Source organism: Oryx dammah, unplaced genomic scaffold (genome assembly GCF_014754425.2).
Source record: "Oryx dammah isolate SB20612 unplaced genomic scaffold, SCBI_Odam_1.1 HiC_scaffold_19, whole genome shotgun sequence".
Taxonomy (NCBI): domain Eukaryota; kingdom Metazoa; phylum Chordata; class Mammalia; order Artiodactyla; family Bovidae; genus Oryx; species Oryx dammah.
In genome coordinates this window covers 640,345-661,936 of record NW_024070203.1, presented here as the reverse complement: position 1 = coordinate 661,936, position 21,592 = coordinate 640,345, and the positions used below count along the sequence as shown (strand labels likewise).

General features: G+C 44.9%; 1 protein-coding gene across 2 annotated transcripts in view; it reads left to right on the top strand.

Moving 5' to 3' along the window:
- Positions 1 to 21,592, top strand: part of KCNQ5 (potassium voltage-gated channel subfamily Q member 5) — a 626,149-nt gene that overhangs the window by 598,600 nt on the left and 5,957 nt on the right. For both annotated transcript variants that reach the window (XM_040261809.1, XM_040261808.1), the window contains 3 exons: positions 15,242 to 15,373; positions 19,208 to 19,334; positions 21,257 to 21,581. In XM_040261809.1, coding sequence (XP_040117743.1) covers positions 15,242 to 15,373; positions 19,208 to 19,334; positions 21,257 to 21,581 — 584 coding nt within the window. The remainder of the gene's footprint in view (positions 1 to 15,241; positions 15,374 to 19,207; positions 19,335 to 21,256; positions 21,582 to 21,592) is intronic.

Here is a 21,592-nt window from a genome sequence, read left to right as displayed (position 1 = left end):
TAGACTCAGTAGTTAATAACTTAATTGGAAATCTTTGACTTATGATAAAACTTTTAATATCTAAGAATTAAAGGACTAACCAATGCAGTCAGCAATTCTGAAAAGGAGTCTGCGAGTAAAAGTCCCTAAATCATATGCGAAAGTGTCCTTTTCCTGAGCTTAATTATATAACAAACTGAAAATCAATTGACTGGAATGTTTTTGCTAGAACACGCCCACCGCCCACAGCTCACCTGAAATAGGATTTTATATGTATGTTACTGACTGCAAGTGTGAACCATCTATTATTCATCTCAGAAATGGCGACTCTGTTTTTGGCATTTTCCTTGTTTTCTTTTGGTTGTTTGATTATTTAACATAACAACTTGAACATCCCTTTTGTTTTCCAGTAGCTCTAATAATAATAGTTTTCCTAAGAGACAAATTAAAATTAAAATGTGTAACAAAAAAAAGAAATTCCACTGCAAGGATGACAGCATGTAAACTAGTATGATTACATTCACAAAGAGTGAAAGGAGGAATTCTTGTTTTCAGTTATTAGTATTTATTAAGCCTCTGACATTTTCTAGTTATTTTTGAAAATAAGATGATTAAGGTCACTCTCCAAATTCATCTGGATTCTGTTCCTGGTGAATCTGAGATTCTTGATGTCTCATCACAGCAAGAATTCAGTGAGAGACAAAGTGATAGGTAAGAAAGTGAAATCGCTCAGTCGTGTCCGACTCTTTTTGACCCCATGTACTGTAGCCTACCAGGCTCCTCTGTCCATGGGATTTTCCAGGCGAGCGTACTGGAGTGGGTTGCCATTTCCTTCTCCAGGGGATCTTCCCAACCCGAGGGTTGAACCCAGGTCTCCTGCATTGGAAACAGACGCTTTACCATCTGAGCCACCAGGGAAGTCTAGGTAAGCAAGGTAAGAAATTGATTTATTTAGAGAGAAATACAGTGCACAAATAGAGGGTAGGCCATCTCAAAAGGCGAGAGGCCCTGAAATATGGGATGGTCAGCTTTTATGAGCTGAGTAATTTCATAGGCTCATGAGCAGGAGCCGATGGGCTATTTATTCCAACTGTTTTCGGGAAGGGGCAGAGATTTCCAGGAATTGGGCCACCACCCACTTTTTGCTCTTTGATGGTCGACCTCAGAATTCTCGGGGTGCCTAGGGGTATGTCACTTAGCCAATATATTCCAGTAAGCCTATAGTGAGGCTCTAGGTCCTCTAAAAGTCGAACCTTCCACCCTCTTGGACCCAGTTGGTTCTCACCAGTTCTAGGCAAGCCCTATGGCCATAGCGCCCCTGGTGACTCAGATGGTAAAGAATCTGCCTGTGACGCAGGAGACCCAGGTTCTATCCCTGGGTCAGGAAGATCCCCTGGAGAAGGAAATGACCACCCACTCCAGTATTTTTGCCCGGAGAATCCCATGGACAGAGGAGCCTGGTGGGCTACAGTCCATGGGGTTGCAAAGAGTCGGATACGACTAAGAGACTAACACTTTAGAAAGAATGGCCATGTCATTATTTTAAAGGTTGTGCCCTGCCTCTTTTCTCCTGTTTCAATTCCATTACCTAAATGCACTTGGAGACTTTCTTTTTTTAATGAATGACATCATTTTTTATAGTAGTGAACAGCAGCTATTCTTAGACATTTCCAAGCTATGCCTTAAAAGACAGAAAAATACTTTGTTTAGTTCCTCCAGGCTTGCCACAGATTTTTTCAAAATATTTTTAGTTGGAGTGCATGAGGTTGTTGGAAATGCATTTTCAAACTCATCTCTGGGAGAGAAGACTGAACTTATTTTTAACAAAAATTCTGTATCTTGTTAATGATTTAATTCAAACACTGTTAAGTTTCTTTGCATCTACTCATATAAATTAATTTCCAAATATAAAAATTAAATTAGCAGGGAAGTAAACAGATAACAAGAAAATTGATAAACTCTTGAAAATACTACACACGCTCTTTTCATTGTACAATTGACCCTTGATCAATGCAGAGTTAGGGGTGCCAACTCCCTATGTAGTTGAAAATCTGCATGTAACTTACATGACTTCCCACAAACTTAACTACCAATAGCCTGCTCTTCACCAGAAGGCTTCCCTATCTGTAACATAAACAGCCAATTAATACATATTTTATACATGTAACATATACAGTATTTTTACCAAAAATCAAGCTAGAGAAAAGAAAATGTTATTAAGAAAATCACAAAGAAGAGAGAATACATTTACAGTATTGAGCTGTATTATAAATATGTTTACAGATGAATCATTTCCCTGTACCTAATATATTGTCTCATACAAAATGCTGGAAATGTTATATGGACATCCAAAATGAAAAGATATTGTGAAAAAACAATTCATATGTATTTATGTTTATTTACAGGTAAAGCAATTCATGCATTGATGATGAAGAAGCAGCAATATGATTGCTTCATGGTAGCTTACCTTACACACTAATGAATGACTCATTATTAACATTTTTATGGCACACAGCACATCAGGTTCATAATATAGTACTGAAACTCTATGAGATTAAAAAAAAACAAAACTTCCCTGTGCTTGTAAGCTGATATGCAGATTCTCCGATTATGAGATAGAGGCCTACTGTACAGTATTGAAATTCTTTGAAAGTGAAGTTATAAAACAGTAAGAAAGCTAACGTGCTATTAATTTTATATTAAATATTACTCATGTCTAGGTAAAGACAGATTGTGCTGTGCTTAGTCACTCAGTTATGTCTGACTCTTTGTGACCCCATGGACTGTAGCCCACTAGGTTCCTCTGTCTGTGGCAAGAATCCTGGAATGGGTTGTCATGCCCTCCTCCAGGGGATCTTCCCAACCCAGGGATCGAGCCCAGGTCTCCTGCATTGCAGGCAGATTCTTTATTAGCTGAGCTACCAGGGAGGCCCCAAAGATAGATTAATATTTACATATGTTTTATGCATTCATGACATACCTAACTTTTTCTTAATTTTTTCAGTATCTTTAGCTATATGGTTCATCTGAGTTTTTTCAAATTGTCAAAAATCTCAAAAAAGATTTTCAATATATTTATTGGAAAAAAAATCTACATATAAAGGAACCGAAGCAGTTCAAACCCGTGTTGGTCAAGGGTTCCCTGTATTCTGGTATATCCACGTGCTTGCTAGGGCTGCCAAGACAGAACACCACCCTCCCAGGGGCGTAACCACCAGAGGTTTATTCTGTCACAGTTCCAGAGGCTTGAAGTCCAAGATCAAAGACCCATCGGGGCTGGTTTCTTCTGAGGCCTCTCTCCATGGCCTCAGACTGCCACCTCCTCATCGTATCCTCATGCGGTCTTTCCTCTGTGTCTGCATCCAAATCTCCCTTTATAAAGACAGCAGTTAGTTTGGGTTCAGGTCTCTGCTAACATCTCATGTTAACTTATCTACCTCTTTAAAGACCCTGTCTCCAAACACAGCCACATTTGAGGCCCTGGGCTTTGACATAGAATCTGGGGGGAGTGGGAGGCAGACACAATTCAGCCCATGACACGGGGTGAGACACCAGTTTTCCTGTCACTGTTCACAAAGTATTTTCTCAAGCACAATATCAAAATTTTCAAATTAAAAATAAGCCATTAATTACCTGGATATTCCTTGCAACATCAGACATCTGGGAATATCTGAGCACGTTCCCTGGCTCACCTTGCAGGCTTGCACTGACTTAGTGCAAACACTGCCTAAGTTGTGAGTCTGAGGCCAGTTTTCGCCCCCAAATCAAGATATGCTCATCAGATGGTGAAGAATCTGCCTGCAGTGCTGGAAACCGAGGTTTGATCCCTGGGTTGGGAAGATCCCCTAGAGAAGGGAATAATGGCAATCCACTCCAGTATTCTTGCCTGGAGAATTCTGTGGACAAGAAGAGCCTGGCGGGCTACAGTCCACGGAGTCACAAAGAGTCGGACACAACTGAGTGACTAAACTTTCATGTATTTGAAATAATAAATGTTAAAAGTCATAGTCAGTAAAACTCTACATTTATAAAAAGCTCTTGGAAAATCATTTTTAAAAATACAAAAGAGATGGTTGTAGCAGCACGGGCTGGATAAATTCTCAGATGTACTCAGCAAGACAGCACAGGCGCCCCATATACAGGCCCGGATGGCTGGGCAACAGCTTGGTCTGTTAGAAACTTGAGGGGAAACTCTTGCCTGCTCCTCACGGTATTTTTTCATAGAATCACCACATCTAGGATCAAGGCCGCTCCTAATGAGATCCTCAGCACCTGTGGTTCTTGTTTACATAACCATGTTTTCTGTCCATCGTCAAGAAATGAATCAGAATTACAGTGCAGCCTGTTCTTGTGAGGAGAACCGAAACAAGGCGAAGGAGATTACTCAGTGAGCGGAGGAAAGATGGCCCAGAAGCTGGGGATGGGTCACGACCTTAACAGCTCCTCGCTCACTGTCTCCCACAGACGTGACCTCTCATTTCCTGGATGGAACCAGCCTTCCAGATAATTAGATGATAAATGAGGTCTGGGGTAAAAACTCAAAGATTCTTTTTTATAATGTGCATTTTTTATTGAAGTATAGTTGATTTACATGTTGTATTAATTTCTGCCGTATAGCATAGTGACTCACCTATATAGATACACTTTTTTCCACATTCTTTTCCATTATGGTTTATCACAGGATATTGAATATAGTTCCCTGTGCTGTACAGTAGGACCTTACTGTTTATTCGTCCTGTATATAGTAGTGACAGCCTTTATTTTCCTGGGCTCCAAAATCACTGCAGACGGTGACTGCAGCCATGAAATTAAAAGACACTTGCTATTTGGAAGAAAAGCTATGACCAACCTAGACAGCATATTAAAAAGCAGAGACATCACTTTGCCAACAAAGGTCCATCTAGTCAAAGCTGTGGTTTTACCAGTAGTCATGCACAGATGTGAGAGTTGGACCATGAAGAAGGCTGAGCACTGAAGAACTGATGCTTTCAAATGGTGGTGCTAGAGAAGACTCTTAAGAGAGAGATCAAACCAGTCAATCCTAAAGGAAATCAACCCTAAGTATTCAATAAAAGGACTGATGCTGAAGTTGAAGCTCCAATACTTCAGCCACTTGATTCCAAAAGCCAATTCATTGGAAGAGACCATGATGCTGGGAAAGTTAGAAGGCAAAAGGGGGCAACTGAAGATAAGGTGGTTGGATGGCATCACCAACCCTCTGGACTTGAGTCTGAACAAACTCCAGGAGATAGTGAAGGACAAGGAAGCCTGGCATGCTGGCCATGGGGTCACAGAGTCAGATACCGTTGAGGGACTGAACAACAAAATATAACAGTTTGCATCTGCTAACCCCAAGCTCCCCATCCGTAGATGAAACTGCACCCTGACTTTACCAGGCCCCACAGGTTCCTTCTACCCTTGCCCCTCTCCCCCGGCCCTAGGGTACTCAGGAAGGTACCAGGAAACAAGCACTGTGCCACCTGGGGCAACCCGCATCACCTCCCTGTGACCTTCCCTCCTCGTGGGTGACTTGGGCTGGGGACAGTGCTGACCTTTGCGGTGGTGAGGGTCACAGGGCTTCCCACCTGCAGGGCTCTGGGCACTGGGCCAGCATCCTAACCGGGGCTCTGGGCTCCCTGGGGACCAGCCCACCCTCTGCTCAGGCCAGACCTCCTCCTCTGGGAGCTCCCCCTGCTGGGTCAAGGCTGCCTGCTGTGTGAAAGAAGCCCTTCTTTTTCCCATTTGGGGGTCCACCTGCTCCCACTTCCCCAGGTGCCTTCTGTTTCCCCTTAAAGTTACCCCCTCACCACGCCCTGTGCTAAGGAGTCGCCCAGAGCAACGCTGCCACTAGGAGCTAGAAGGACGCGAGCCATGAGCTCCTCGTGGTGCTGTGCAGCCCCCCCGAAGGCCCCTCCCAGGAGTCCAGGACACAATTCTCCTCCGCCTCCTCCACCCACACAAACCTCCCAACACACTGAAATAGTCACTTTCTCCTCGCCGTGGTACATAGTAAGAAGGAAGATGACCTGCAGAGAGCCGGGAGGGGCTGATGTGTGGTCCCAGAGTGTGTGTCCAGGCGACCGCCGTGACTGAGAACTTGGGAGGACATGATGCGGGGAGGCGAGGCCAGACCACAGGAGCAAGAGGCCTCCAGCACACGGGAAGGTGAGGGGCATCCACGTGCGGAGGTGACCCTCCTGAGCACATGGGAGCGGGACTCTGACTGCAGCGGGAAAACAGGCTGCAAAGAGGGGCGCTGGTTGTTACAGGGCTTCCCAGGTGGCACAGTCGTGACCCAAGCAGGAGACGCAAGAGTCGCCCCTTCTCATCCCGGGGTCAGGAAGATCCCCTGGAGTAGGAAATCGCAACCTGCTCCAGTATTTTGCCTGGAAAAAAAAAAAAAATCCCATGGACAGAGGAGCCTGGAGGGCCACAGTCCATGAGGTCACAAACAGTCGGACACAGCTGAGCGACAGCACACACTCTTACAAACCCTGGGGCTTGCGAAGGCGGAGCCACACAGTCACGGTGAAAAGAAGAGAGGGTGGAGGCCCCAGCATCTGCAAACGATAACGGGGCGTCAGGGCTCTTCGATGTAAACAATAACGGGAGACCGGATGTTTAGTGGTTGGAGAGGAGGGAATGGAGTGGGAGGAGTCGATGAGACGCCCAGATGCTGAGTCAGGGGCAGCTGGGAGTGGGAAAGAGGGGTACGGAGGGCCCAGAATGCAGGTGGACCCCTGAATGTGAAGCCCAGGAGACGAGCTAGGAACTAGGACAGACTTGGTCGTCGTCGGTGCAATTATGGATGGCTTCCAGAAGCATCCTGGAGAGAGCATGGTCCACACTGAATCCAGGTTCACAAACTGTAGAGAACCTCGGAAGAGAACAGGAGCTGACGGAGACAAAGCTGAGGCAACCAGATGGAGGGACACGGAAGGGGAATAGGGGAGGGGTGAGGAGAGCCTTAGGAGAAGGAGGCAGGGTTCTCTGTGGTTAAACTCTGCTAAGAGGTCAAGAAAAGAAAGAGGGACAAGGTCCTGGGAAATCAGCAACAAAGAGGTCACCTGGAAATTTGGAGAAAATTTCAATAGAGGCCAAAATGTTGGAGCCAGATTGTAAGCACATTTTTTTTTTTTTATAGAATCTTCTACCCGGTAGGAACATAGATGAGGTGTCAAGAATATAACTAGCAAAGACGCATCAGCTCTTCTGAAATTGCTCAGATCTGATCAACCAAGAGAAGAGCCCCAGATGACTTGTCAGTTTCTGAGTGGGGTGTGGAGATCACACCTGATTGTAACCCCAGGTTGAGCCAGGAGGTTTCCCAGTTTTCTCGCCCTGGGTTCTTCCTATTCTCAAAGGCACGCAGGTTCTCTTACCAGCCTCTAAAATGCATTCTTAACTCCGCATCCTTATATCTCACTTCAAAGTTCAGACAAGAATATACTCCACAAATAGAGAAGAAGAGGCACATGTCTGCCATTGACGGTTTTTGTTAAAACCCGCAAGCTGTTTAATCATGACCAGCTCTTTAACTTTGCCGATGGCCTCTGGGCTGTTTTAGCAGAGGTGATGAGACTTTGTTTGCAAGTCACTAGGAAGACATTCTTGCCAGCCAAGTCTGTGACACGTGACGGGACAGGATGCTGCTAGGGAACATTTTATGAATCATTTAGCACAGATTTTTTAATCAGCTAATATCCTCCCTGGAATATTCTTTTTGTTTGTTTCTGTTTTGAAGATAATTGCTTGTGGCCACATTTTGCCCTGAGGCTGCATTAAACCAGTGTGTTCACTGAAAATGCACTTACTTTGCAGCATCTAATTTTTAACCTTTTATTTTGGTATAATTTAAACTGAATCTCCTATTCATTACCAAGATCAAAAATATTCAAGAGTAATCAACATGTATGGACAGTTTGTTTACTTACTTATTTGTTTCAAACTTTAAAGTTTATGTAGGGTTTTAATTCCCAGGAAAATGAAATTCCCCAGTGTATCCATGGTTACCATATTAGTGCTCACAAAATTCTAGGAAGGAAAGTTACCCATTTGTAGACTGGCTTGGATCCAGAAGTTTTTGCTTGGGTTTTACTACTCTTACCTCTTTGAAAGAAAGCCAAATACTATGAACAGAAGAACCTACTAGACTTTGAGTGTGCAACAATACTAAGGGAGTTCCCTGGTGGCCTAGTAGATAAGATTTCACTGCCATGGCCTGGGCTCAATCCCTGGTTGGGGAACTGAGATCCCACAAGCCACATGGTGTGGCCAAAAAAAAGAAAGAGTCTCCCTTTAAAAAAAAAATGAAATATTAAGCATTAGAAGGAAAACCCTATTCCCAGTGGTAGAAACAATGTGACCCTAAAACTCCCCTGACCCCTCAGTCAGCCAAGTGAGGCATCTGCTTTCCCCTCAAGGGAGGACATCTGGTAGACTGTGTATAGTGGGGCTGATTTATGTGTCTATCAAGAACTGACAGCAAGAAATGAAACTGACCAGTGCTGCTTCTTCACGCCTGGAGTTCCTTAGTCACTGGCTGGTAGCCTTGTCTGAGATGACAGGAGCATGAAAGAGTCTCGGTGTGAAAAGTAAGAATGAAAGTGTCAGTCACTCGGTGGTGTCTGACTCTCTGTGACCCGGTGGACCGTGGCCCACCAAGCTTCTCTGTCCGTGGAAATCTCCAGGCAAAAATATTGGAGTTTCAGTGTACGATTCTACAACTAGTTTTAAAGAGTTTCAAAGTCTAGATACCATATACACGACGGCAGAATGTTTTATTGAATCATGATTCCATGGTAACAGGAAAATAACATTAGTGAATCATCCAAACAAGTGATCAACACACCTTAGTGGAGACCCAAATTATCAACTCCCACAGGCCTAGTTATCTAGAAGTCGGATCTGTTCCATGATCAGCCCCCACCACAAATTGACCAGTCTCTAAAAGGCTAGAGAGAGAAAGAGATTTCATTTTCACAGAGGCCCTGGGTCACTTCAAAGATGAGCCCCAGACAGATAGATGCTGCAATTCTCATGGGAGTAACAAGTCAGGGGACTGAACTTGCCAAACCGGGAAAGAAGCGGATGTGGAATGCAGGTCACCAGAGGAGATCCGGACAGTGCACCGGTGTAAATCCACGCCAAAAACATAAGATCTGGAATACAATGGGCCATTTCTGAGCCCAGAGAAGTTTGTCATCTGTCCCCAGAGATGGGGTTGCAGAGCAGGAAGAATCTGGGCTACACACTGCTCTCCTGTGTGTTTGGGACCCTCCTACGTGACCCCTGGCCTCCAGCGTGAAGCCTGGCACATAAGGGGCACCCAGTGAGGAATGAATGACCCAGTCCCGCTCACCAGCATCCTTTGGCATCATTCAGGGAAGCAGCCACCCTGAGCTCATCGAGATTCCCCAGGCTCTGGGCACAGGGGACCCTTGAGTCCCGTTAGGGCCCCTGGCCACAGGCACTGTGGCCTCCACCGAGACCCCAGAGATGGAGAGACTGAGACCAGCTGGTCCTACAGGCCTCTTGGGCTCTACACTCCCCCGCAGTGGAGCCAGGGCCCCTGCACACACTAACAGGAGCTCAGTGAGTGTTTGTTGTGAGGATGAATGGATCCATCGCCAGGCATATTCTCTCCCTTCCAAGGCAGCCCTTGAGAAGTTAACGGGATATGTTGGCTGGCTCCTGGTGGGACTTAAGGTCTTCCCTGTGGGGAGTGGGGCAGGAAGCACTGCGCTCTGACTGCAGGCCTGACGCCCAGGCCCGCGGTTCACACCACCTCGTGGACCTGATCTGTGTGACTGGGATGATACCCAAATGCGCCTTCACTCCTTTGCAGGGAGGTGGGGCACTGAGGTCATTCTGCCCCACCCCCACCCCAATTCCGCCTCCTGTCAGTAGTGCTTAACCGGGCTACAGGTTCGAATCTCCAGAGGAGGTTTATAAAGTGTCTGGATCAATTAAAGGGCGTTTCTGGAGGTGGGAGCGGGCACCCGGCTTTTTTAAGCAGCTTGATGGGGACGCTGCTGTCTTTACAGCCAGTGAGGCCGCCTCTCGTCGGAGCCCTCCGCCCGCACGTGGTTTGGCTGCTGCCCGCCTGTCCGTCGTTCTGGAGGTGGCCACAGTCACCCCGCGTCTGTTTTCTAGTCTCATCTCTGCATATTCACATGCAGGGTTTTTAACCCCGACTTAAGGGGCCAGAGACAAGACTTTTGCAAGACTCTGTGACTCATGGCAGCACAACAGTGCACCTTCCTTATAAATGCACATGTGTTGTGTGTCTATACAGCTATACTCCACTCGGAGCTTAACTTGCTGCTGCGATGTCTTCGTGCTCAGAGAACAGCTTGAGCAGATTTCTTCCCTTTTCAAGCCAAGGGCCAGTTTAGGTTTGTGGTGAATCTCTTGCTCCCTCTCGTGGTCACGTCCGCTGCAAGAGGAACTTCCTTCTGGACTCCTGGCCTGCTCAGGCACCCCCAGCAGTGAGGATGCTAGGTTCAGGGTCTTTTGCTGTTTGCTGCAGTGTGAGCTCCCAGAGTGCAGTGAGACTGTCAGCTACCGGCCCACCTTTTGGCTTCCTCCGAAGGCCCTTCCAACAACGCCGGAAAGAACAAGCCACGCACATGGCAAAATTTTATCCAGTGCCTGCTATGTGCTAGGCATGAGACTGAAGAGGCAGTTCATGTAAAGTATCGTTTCTGTTGCTGCTATTTTGTGTTAAAATATTAACATCTTAATACTAAGACAAGAGTAGAGCATTGTGATTAAGAGCTCAGCACTGGAGCTACACTGGTTCAGATCCCACACTGACATGCTGTTTCACTTCAGACAAGTCACTTGACTTCTTCAGGCCTCAGTTTGCTTATCTGCAAAATGGAGCTGACTAGAGTCCCCATCTCATAGGTGATACTACAGAGTTCTGCCTGGCAGTACTGTCATCTTAATCATTTAATGCATTATAAAGGTTCTAATTTCACTCTAGAATGATTGCTCAAACCCTCCTTCCTATCAGGCAATTCATAGATCATATTAAACTTCTATTGTTGTTGTTTAGTCGCTCAGTTGTGTCTGACTCTTTGCACTTTGCAGCTGCATGGACTGCAGTATGCCAGGCTTCCCTGTCCTTCACCATCTTCTGGAATTTGGTCAAACCCACATCCGTTGAATCAGTGATGCCATCCAACCATCTCATCATCTGCTGGCCTGTTCTCCTCCTTTCCTCAATCTTTCCCAGCATCAGGGTCTTTTCCAATGAGTTGGCTCTTTGCATCAGGTGGACAAAGTTTTGGGGCTTCAGCATCAGCATCAGTCCTTCCAATGAACATTCAGGGTTGATTTCCTTTAGGATGGACTGGTTTGATATCCTTGTTGTCCAAGGGACTGTCAAGAGTCTTCTCTAGCACCACAATTTGAAAGCATCAATTCTTCAGTGCCCAGCCTTCTTTATGGTCCAACTCTTGCATCCATACATGACTACTGGAAAAGCCATAATTAGGGATAGGGGAACCCACACTGGATATGGTCTAATTTCTGGAAGGGGCCCTCTGAGAGAGTGAAGGGGGCCAGTTCAAGGGCAGAGTGAATTGGACTCCCAAGAAGACAACAGTTGGCGGTGAGATGACAAGACTAACATGGCCTCTAGTTTACCTGTGATAGTGTCAGCGGGCACACAGAGGATGCAGGAGAATGTCCAGCGATTGGACCGCCAAAGGTTCTCCTGAACCTGTACAAGTGTGCCTGCCCAGCCCGGCCCAGTGGCTCCAGCTTAGCAGGACAGTAAATGCTCGGGCCTGGGTATCTGCACACTCTACCTGGTACTGCTTCTGTGACCTGGGATGGCTTCCCCAACCTCTTGAGCCTTCACTTGACCCAAATATTAAATGTGGAAAATTCTTAGGGTTTCATGCAACATCATGGAGGTAAAGGGCTTAGTGCAGGGCCAGCCGTCCTGCAAGGTCACAGCAGTGGGAGAGTCACCCATGTGAGGATGGGGAGGGTGAGACCTTCACATCCCACCATCCAGCTCCAGGTCCAGGAGATGGGAACCCTGGGACCTCGGGTCCAGCTCATGACATGGTAGAGACAGAAGCCATCTGAGTCGTCCTGGGGTCGCCAGGGAAGCGAGGGGGCTTAGCTCAGTCTCCCAGCTTTTCCACTCTCTTCCTTCTGATTTCACCCATGAAAATCAAGTCCAGTCCCTGGGACAAGAGAGAGGGGATTGGGTGAAGGGAAAGAAGCCGAGGTGTCTGGATGATATAAACATTTCAAATCACCCACCTTCACAACCAGGATCTTTGCTCAGAAAGAGCCATCACACGATGGCTGTGATTTCCAGGGAGCACGTCCCCTGGACCAAGCCTGGCACTCAGGATCTTCACAAGCGTCTGTAGCAATCTCCTAGGGACAGAAAGCTAAGGTTTTACTCTATTCAGACTTTAACCGCATGTGTTCATCCCTGTTTTCCTGATGGCCCTATGATATATAAATTTCATTCGGTCACCAGGCTTTCCCCATCCTTACCCTGGACGGTTTCATTTTGCTATTAGCTCTCTCTCTCTACATTCGGTACTTACTGGGTAATGATTGTGTCATTTGTTCCTTACTTTCAGTGTTTGTTTTCCTTTCTCCTTCCACATAATGATATCTTATTACTTGTGATTTAATTGTTCTCTGAAATCCTAGTTATATTAGTAATTTAAGGGAAAAGAATATTATATTTTCATGATTTTCAGGAGCAGTTCTATTTAAAGAATTCTTTGCTGAATCGGAGCCCTAATTATTAATGAATAAACATTTATTTTACTTTAGCAAGTTTTTTTTGTATTCATGAAACAGAGTCAACGGCTTAAGCTCTGCCTGAAATGTGCCTTGAAGCACTCAGATCCGTTTTATTCAGAAGATCTCAGGAGTGTTCCCTGTCACAGAAAAACATAAACAACTTTGTACAACTAGAGAGGAGCTGGTCCCCAGCCGTCTCTGATCCTTGCCAGGGATCATTTGAGATGCTGGGATGGAAAACAGCCTCTGCCATCAGTGAATCTCCTTGAGAATCCAGAAGGGTTGGCTTGGGCCTGCATGCAGACAAATGGGGCAAGGGATGAGCATCTGGAGAGAGGAGGTGGGCGCTCTCCCCCCACTCCGTCACTCCCTCCCCTCACCAGGGAGCTGCCATCAGAGCCTCCAGACAAACAAACGATTCCTCCCTGCATTCAGGGACCTCATACGGCCTGGGGGAGGCAGATATATAAGCAAATAATTACAGAAGCAGTTCTGTTTCACAAATTTATTAATAAAGGTTAGTAGACCAGTGACTACTTTGAAAGAATGGCAGAAGTTTCTATTAAAACTGACCTTAGAACTGAGTCTTAACGATCTTGTAGGGTTTCAGGAAGAGGAAAAAGCATACACAGACAATTGTGGTATGCAGCTGAGTGGTGTGTTTGTGGTCCCACAAGGTCCAAGGAGGACGTGGATAAGAATGAGGAGAGAGGTACGCAGAGGCCAGGCCATCAACAGCCTTATAGGACGTGCTAAGCAGTGTGATGTTTACCCAGGAGGCCAAGGAAAACCAATGTGGCTGAGGAAGAGGGTAAGAACAGTAAGAACAAATGATTCAGGAATGACTTGGAAATGCCCTGGCTATCCAGTGGTTAGGACTCCCTGCCTCCACTGCAGTAGGTAGGCGTTCGATCTCTGGTCGGAGAACTAAGATCCTGAAAGTCAAGTGGTGCAGGCCAAAAAAAAGGGGGGAAAGAAAAAAAAAAAAAGAAATGATTCAGCAATGATTAGAATACAGTCATTCTGAAGTCAATAGTAAATTATAGGATCGAGTATGGGGCTTAATAACCAACAAGACAACTTGGATTCATTGCAATCAGCTGTCATTTAGGATAAGCAATTTTCCATTTACATTTCTTCCCAATCATACCACTTTTCACCAAGGAGCAATACCTTTTGGTTCAGAGAGCTTAGTTGACTGATTCCCAGGCGGGGACCCATGAGTGTGATAACAGGAGTCTATGAGCCAATTAATAGTTGAATAAACACCAACCAGTTTTACATATAGCTGTAGTACTCCTGCCTGGAAAATGCCATGGACAGAGGAGCCTGGAAGGCTGCAGTCCATGGTGTCGCTGACGGTCGGACACGACTGAGCGACTTCACTTTCACTTTTCACTTTCATGCATTGGAGAAGAAAATGGCAACCCACTCCAGTGTTCTTGCCTGGAGAATCCCAGGGACGGGGGAGCCTGGTGGGCTGCCATCTATGGGGTCGCACAGAGTCAGACACGACTGAAGTGACTTAGCAGCAGCAGCAGCAGCAGTAAGGGTGCACAGATGCAATAAAATGCTATGTTTCTCTGCTTTCTCCAGGAATTATATCAAGTTGTTGTAGCAACTGGTTATCTTAGGCAGCTTAGCTACTCATGGCATCATGAAATGTCTTAATAAAATATTGTTTTAAAACATGAGTCCATGTTGGGGGTTAGGCATTGTAATTAAAAAGACTTCTGATTCTGAAAAGTCTAGACATCCAACTTAGGTGATGAGTGTGTTATGTTTGAAACGTAAAGAACTTAGGTAGCTAATTGAGCAGTATTCTGCAGGAATAATTTATGAAGCAAAATTTTCATAAATTTCTATACAAATGTACATTTCCCTAGAGAGAATTGAGTTTCATAGCATATCTGCACCTCCAAAATGCATATACCTATATAAAAGACCATTTTGACAACAGTTATATTTTATGGGGTGGTTAACACCACCTTCAGAGAAGGCAATGGCACCCCACTGCAGTACTCTTACCTGGAAAATCCCATGGACGGAGGAACCTGGTGGGCTGCAGTCCATGGGGTTGCTAAGAGTCAGACACGACTGAGCAACTTCCCTTTCACTTTTCACTTTCATGCATTGGAGAAGGCAATGGCAACCCACTCCAGTGTTCTTGCCTGGAGAATCTCATGGACAGACGAGCCTGGAGGGCTGCAGTCCATGGGGTCACAAACAGTTGGATGTGACTTAGCAACTAAACAACTCTTTTGTGGTGTGTTTTTCTACTCTCAGGGTGTGCCTCACAGGAGATAATTCACATAACCTCAGGCTTTCCTGTTGCATTTCTGCAGATGCAGGAACCTAAAATAACTTCATGCATGACTTTCTTCCCCCAGCATTTCCTCTGTATACTAGTGAGCTGTTTGGGTAACTTCTTTTAGTGAAGTTACAAAGATTAATATGTAATACGTCGCTCTTACAGAATTATGAAGTTTCATGTTGCAAAACGGAAGTTTAAGGAAACACTGCGCCCATATGATGTAAAAGATGTCATCGAACAATACTCTGCTGGTCACCTGGACATGCTGTGCAGGATTAAAAGCCTGCAGACACGGTGAGCAACTCGAAAGTTACCTGTTCTAAGGGGACAGGCACAGAAACTGTCTGAGAGTCACCTCTCCAAAGTAGGGAAGATTCTTGAATTCCATGTTTCTGACTTGTTTTTAGTGGACAACTGGACTTCTGTGTTAAAATGTAGATTCTATTTAAATATAAATCAGGCACTAAAAACCTTTAAGTATGGACAGTGTCTAGTGTCTCATCTATGGAAATGGGGGTGTTGGCGGTGGCCGCAGAGGACTGTTGTGGGACTGCATGAGTTAAAGCAGAGGCCTGAGTGCTTGTGCAACGTTCAAGGTGGCTGCTGACGTCATTTTGTTATTGCCTGAATCCTATATGTCCTTTAGAAATAAGCTAGTCTTTTCTTTCTCCTTCTTAAGCCTGACCCACCATCCAGCCTACAAAGACAGACCTCTCCCTCCTCTGACCCCCTGTGGCACGTAGAGTCCCCTGCAGGGCGCCATCATGCCGCTCATGGTGGGATCCTGCACTGAGAGTCCAGGCAGAGAACCTGAGGTTGTGTATCGGCTTCTGTATTGCTTCCGGGGCCACGTCTGTTCCCCTGGCCCTGAACCAAGCCTGGGCCTGTCCTTTCATCCCTGTTGTGCAACAGGCTGGATACACACCATCTTTCCAGTGAGCATCCTCTCGGGGGGCTGAAAGAAATGAGTATGTTACTCTAAACATGTGCTTGATTGTGTTATCTTGAAGCCAAGATATTTAGTCAGTTCAGTGTGTCTTGCTTCACAACCAGGCCCAAATTACCAGCCTGATAACTGAACAGTTCTTAAAACACAGGGACCAAGTCTTCAACACGTGTTCATGCACACAGCACACTCACATAGTGTGAGGCATACACGAGGCCCTCAGTAAAACACCTGCTGACTTCTAAAACCTTAGTTATGGAAATCACAAATTTGTCACTTACCCATTCATGCACCGGGCACCCTGGACACCCAAAGATGAACAGATAAGCCAGTCCTGGTGGAGCTTGCAGTGGGGTAGATTAGACATCATGGTTGCCTGTACTTTTGTGCACACAAAGTAAGCTGGGAAGTGCAGTCAGTATTCCTGATAATTCAGCTCTAAAATACACAAAAGGGAAGAAATTAATTCCAACGTAGACTGATTAAGTCTCCTTGGAAATTGTTTTAACTCACCTGTGATCTTCTTACAATCTCTCACCAAGTGGCCAAGGTCTTCCAAGTCTTTTCTAGGACTCCCAGTGGGTTTTTGTTTGTTTGCTTGCTTGCTTTGTTCCATTTTTTTAATTTTTTTTAACTTTTTATTTTATGTCGGAGTATAAACAGTTAACAATGCTGTGATAGTTTCAAGTGGACAGCAGAGGAACTCAGCCATACATATACATCTATTCATTCTCCCCCAAACTGCCCTTCCATCCAGGCTGTTTTTATTTTTTTCTCCTTACCTTTTAAAGTTTTGTTTTAACTTTTGTTTTTTTTTTTATTACAAATGTGATTTGTTTTATTTTTCTTCATAGGGATAGGGTCACTAGTTAAAATACACTGTAAAATCTGCACTTTAAATTTCATTTCATATTGCAAATGTAAAAATAGTTTATATAAATAGTATCCATTAATCATTTAAAATAAAAGTTCAATGTAAATTAGGATCCAGTTATTTCCATGATTATTTATGGTTTTCTGGTATTTCTGGTAAAGTTTTATTTTTCTGAGGGTGAAGGAATTAATGTTTTTGAATGTGAAATATCTTTATACTTAAAATTGATACCTTCCATAAATCAGCTGACCAGGACAGAGTGCCAAAGCATTACAAACAACAGTTTTTCCACTTAACATATGTTTGCTCAATGTTTTTTTTTGCTTGTTTTTATTGAAATATATTTGATTTATCATGTTGTATTAGTTCCAGGCATGCAGCCAAGTGACTCACTTATACATGCATATATGTCTACCTTTCTCAGATTCTTTTCCTTTATGTGTGTGTGCTAAGTCGTTTCAGTCATATCCAACTCTTTATGACCGTATGGACCATAGCCCACCACGCTCCTCTGTCCATGGGATTCTTCAGGCAAGAATATTGGAGTCGGTTGTCATACTCTCCTTCAGGGGATCTTCCTGACCCAGGGGATCAAACCCACATCTCTTACATCTCCTGCGTTGATAGACAGGTTCTTTACCACTGGCGCCACCTTGGAAGCCTCTTTTGCCTTATAGGTTGTTACAAAATATTGAGTATAGTTGCCTCCCAGTGTTTTTAGAAAGTTCAACCACTACAGAATCTGCAGAGCTAATCTGGAGTTTCTCACTTATGTGGTGTATATATACCCTTCAACTAGAATCCCCAAGATGGAGACGATAGCTTTCTCATCTCCACATATCAGATATATAATAAATGTTCACTTAAATGACTTGTTCTACTCAGTTCAGTTCAGTCGCTCAGTCGTGTCAGACTTTGCAACCCCATGAACCGCAGCACTCCAGACCTCCCTGTCCATCACCAGCTCCTGGAGTCTACCCAAACCCACGTCCATCGAGTCTGTGATACCATCCAAGCACCTCATCCTCTGTCATCCCCTTCTCCTCCTGCCCTCAATCTTTCCCAGCATCAGGGTCTTTTCCAATGAGTAGTTCTTTGCATGAGACGACCAAAGTATTAGAGCTTCAGCTTTTGCATTAGTTCTTCCAATGAATATTCAGGACTGATTTCCTTTAGGATGGACTGGTTTGATCTCCTTACAGTCCAAGGGACTCTCAAGAGTCTTCTCCAACACCACAGTTCAAAAGCATCGATTCTTCAGCACTCAGCTTTCTTTATAGTCCAACTTTCATATCCATACATGACTACTGGAAAAACCATAGCTTTGACTAGATGGACCTTTGTTGGCAAAGTAATGTCTCTGCTTTTTAATAAGCTGTCTAGGTTGGTCATAGCTTTTCTTCCAAGAAGCAAGTGTCTTTTAATTTCATGGCTGCAGTCACCATCTGCAGTGATTATGGAGTCCCCAAAAATAAAGTCTCTCACTGTTTCCATTGTTTCCCCATCTATTTGCCATGAAGTGTTGGGACTGTATGCCATGATCCTAGTTTTTTGAATGTTGAGTTTTAAGCCAACTTTTTCACTCTCCTCTTTCACTTTCATCAAGAGGCTCTTTAGTTCTTTGCTTTCTGCCATAAGGGTGGTGTCATCTGCATATATGAGGTTATTGATATTTCTCCCAGCAATTCCAGCTTGTGCTTCATCCAGTCCAGCATTTCACATGATGTACTCTGCATCTAAGTTAAATAAGCAGGGTGACAATACACAGCCTTGATGTACTCCTTCCCCAATTTGAAACCAGTCAGTTGTTTCATGTCTGATTCTAACTGTTACTTCTTAACCTGCATACAGATTTCTCAGGAGGCAGGTAAGGTGGTCTGGTATTCCCATCTCTGGAAGAATTTTCCACAGTTTGTTGTGATCCACACAGTAAAAGTCTTTGGCATAGTCAATAAAGCTAAATGTTCTGTTCTACTAACATGAAATAATTATGATTTTGTCATATTTTAATGACTGAATTCAGGAAATGCCTGATCAGAGGTGAAAACAGACAAATTACTTTGTAGTTTAGGACAGGTTTGCCTCCAGAAGCTCTGTCATAATAGATTTCATCATGGTCTAAAATAATGAGAAAATTAACCTTGTGTAATTTCCATGTGAAGAAAATAAGTATCTCAACTGGAAGAAGTTCATTTTATTTCTTCTTATGTAGATTAGAGATAATTGTATTTTTCTTTCCAAAACACTTCCTCTGGTTTGGGGCAGCCTCCACCTTTCACACTCATAACCGGATCTTTCTTTCTGATAGTGTGGATCAAATTCTTGGAAAAGGACAAATCACGTCAGACAAGAAGAGCAGAGAGAAAATAACCGCAGAACACGAGGCCACAGACGACCTCAGTATGCTCGGCCGGGTGGTCAAAGTTGAAAAACAGGTACAACTCAACTAAACCGCCTAAGGTCTTAGGCAGATTTTTTTCCAGTTTACTACAATAAAATTGACGTATATCCCTGTATAACTTTAAAGCATATAATACAATGGTCTGACCTACATGAACTGTGAATGATGACCACAGTAAGCTTAGTCAGCATGCATCATCTCACAGAGATACAACATAAAGAAAAGCAAAGAAAACAAATTGTTTTCCTTGTGATGAGAACTCTTAGAATCTGCTCTCTTAACACCTTTCCTGTGCACCACACAGCAGTATTAGCTATAGTTATCACTTTGTGAATCACAGCCCAGCACTTGTTTTTCCATAACTAGAACCTTGAGCCTCCTGACCACCCTCCCTCCACCCCCTGCCTCTTGCAACCACAAGCCTGATCTTTTTTCCCATGTGTTTGGGGATTTTTTTTTTTTTTTGTATTTTGTTTTAGGTATATTAACTGGGATCATCCAGTATTCATCTTTCTCTGTGTGATTTATTTGACATAGCATAATGCCCTCAAGGTATATCCATGTTGCTGCTAATGGCAGGATTTACTCAGGTTTTTTTTTTTTTTAATGGCTGAATAATATTCTATTGTATATACATGTACACCACAACTTATGTATCCATTGATCTGCCATAGACACTTGTTTCCATGTTTTGGCTGTTCTAAGTGGTGCCTCTATGAACACAGGGTGCAGATATCTTTTTGAGTTAATTTCTTGTTTCCTCTGGGTATGTGCCCAAGAATGGAATTGCTGGATCATGTGGTGGCTCTATTCTTAATTTTTTAAGGGATCTCCATATTGTTCTCCATAGTGGTTGCACCAATTTAGCCTCCCACCAACACTGAGGCAGGGCCCCCTTCTCTCCACATCCTCTCCAGCATTGTTTTCTCTTGTATTTTTGATGGCAGCCATTCTAATAGGAGTGAAGTAGCCAGAATATTTTTTAATCAAAATTGAGTATAAGCAATTGGGTGTATTTTAGTGATTGATTTTAAAAGGAATAAAATCAAGAAAGAGCAAATAAATTTTCTTCATGCATAGACCATATTCTCCAAAACACTTGCATTTCTGCATAAGGAATAGAAAATTTCCTCTCATCAATTAATCCTTGAACTTCAAACAACTATGGATTTCAACAGCAGAATAATAAAATCTACTTTTTTAATTTGTGTTTTGGTTATTTTCATTGTCTCTCTCTTGGGTCATTCTTAAAAACAAACAAACCACACATTATAACTGTGGTGACACACTGAATATTTGTTGACCCTGAGAGTGAGTATCTTCTCATACAAAGACAATTTTTAAAAGTCAAAATGCTCCTCTGATTTAATTATAAACATGCCAAGCATTTGATACCTATATTTTAAAATTAGAATTGCCTAGATTGATCTAGGGTTGGGGGGGAGGGGATTGTATTGTGGGTTTTTTGGTTTTGTTTTGTTTTGTTTTTTTGCCGGGTGGAGGTGGGTGGCTCTTACCTCCCAGACCAGAGATCCAGTCTGTGCCCCGCGCAGTGGAAGTGCAGAGTCCTAACCACTGGACCGCTAGGGGAGCCCCCGTGTCTAGGTCTTGGTTTCTTACAGAATTAGCCTCCTGCTGCACAGTAGAGGACGGGAATGTCCTCATGGAAGAGGCTGAGGAAGGGTAACCTGATGGGCAGGGGAATCTGGAAGTTGCCTTTCTAAAGGGGCTTATACGGTCTTTGAAAACATCACGTTTAAAGAATGGGAGGAGAAGGGTGCCCGTGGAGACAGGCAAAGGCCAGACCACGGGTCCGACCCCGCGGCTGGACCGTGCGTCCCAGCGGGTCCTGAGTCAAGGCCGCGAAATGCCGGGCACTCGGGACCTGCCGAGTGGTTGCAGCCTAACTTCAGTCCCTAAACTCTTGTGAACAGGTGCCCGTTTTCCCTCTTTCAGGTCCAGTCCATCGAGGCCAAGCTGGACTGCCTGCTGGACATCTACCAGCAGGTGCTGCGGAAAGGCTCAGCTCCGACCCTCGCGCTGGCCCCCTTCCCGAGCCCGCCCTTCGAATGTGAACAGACGTCGGACTACCAGAGCCCGGGCGACGGCCGGGACCTGTCGGGCCCGGCGCCGGGCGGCGGCCTCCCGCGTTCGGCCAGCGCGGGCCTGGCGCGGGGCCTGCAGCTCATCCTGGCGCCGGGCGAACTGGGCGCCCAGGCGCTCTACGCGTTCAGCCCCGCGCCGACGCCGGCGCCCGGGAGCCCGGGGGACGGCCCGGCGGCCCCGCGCGGC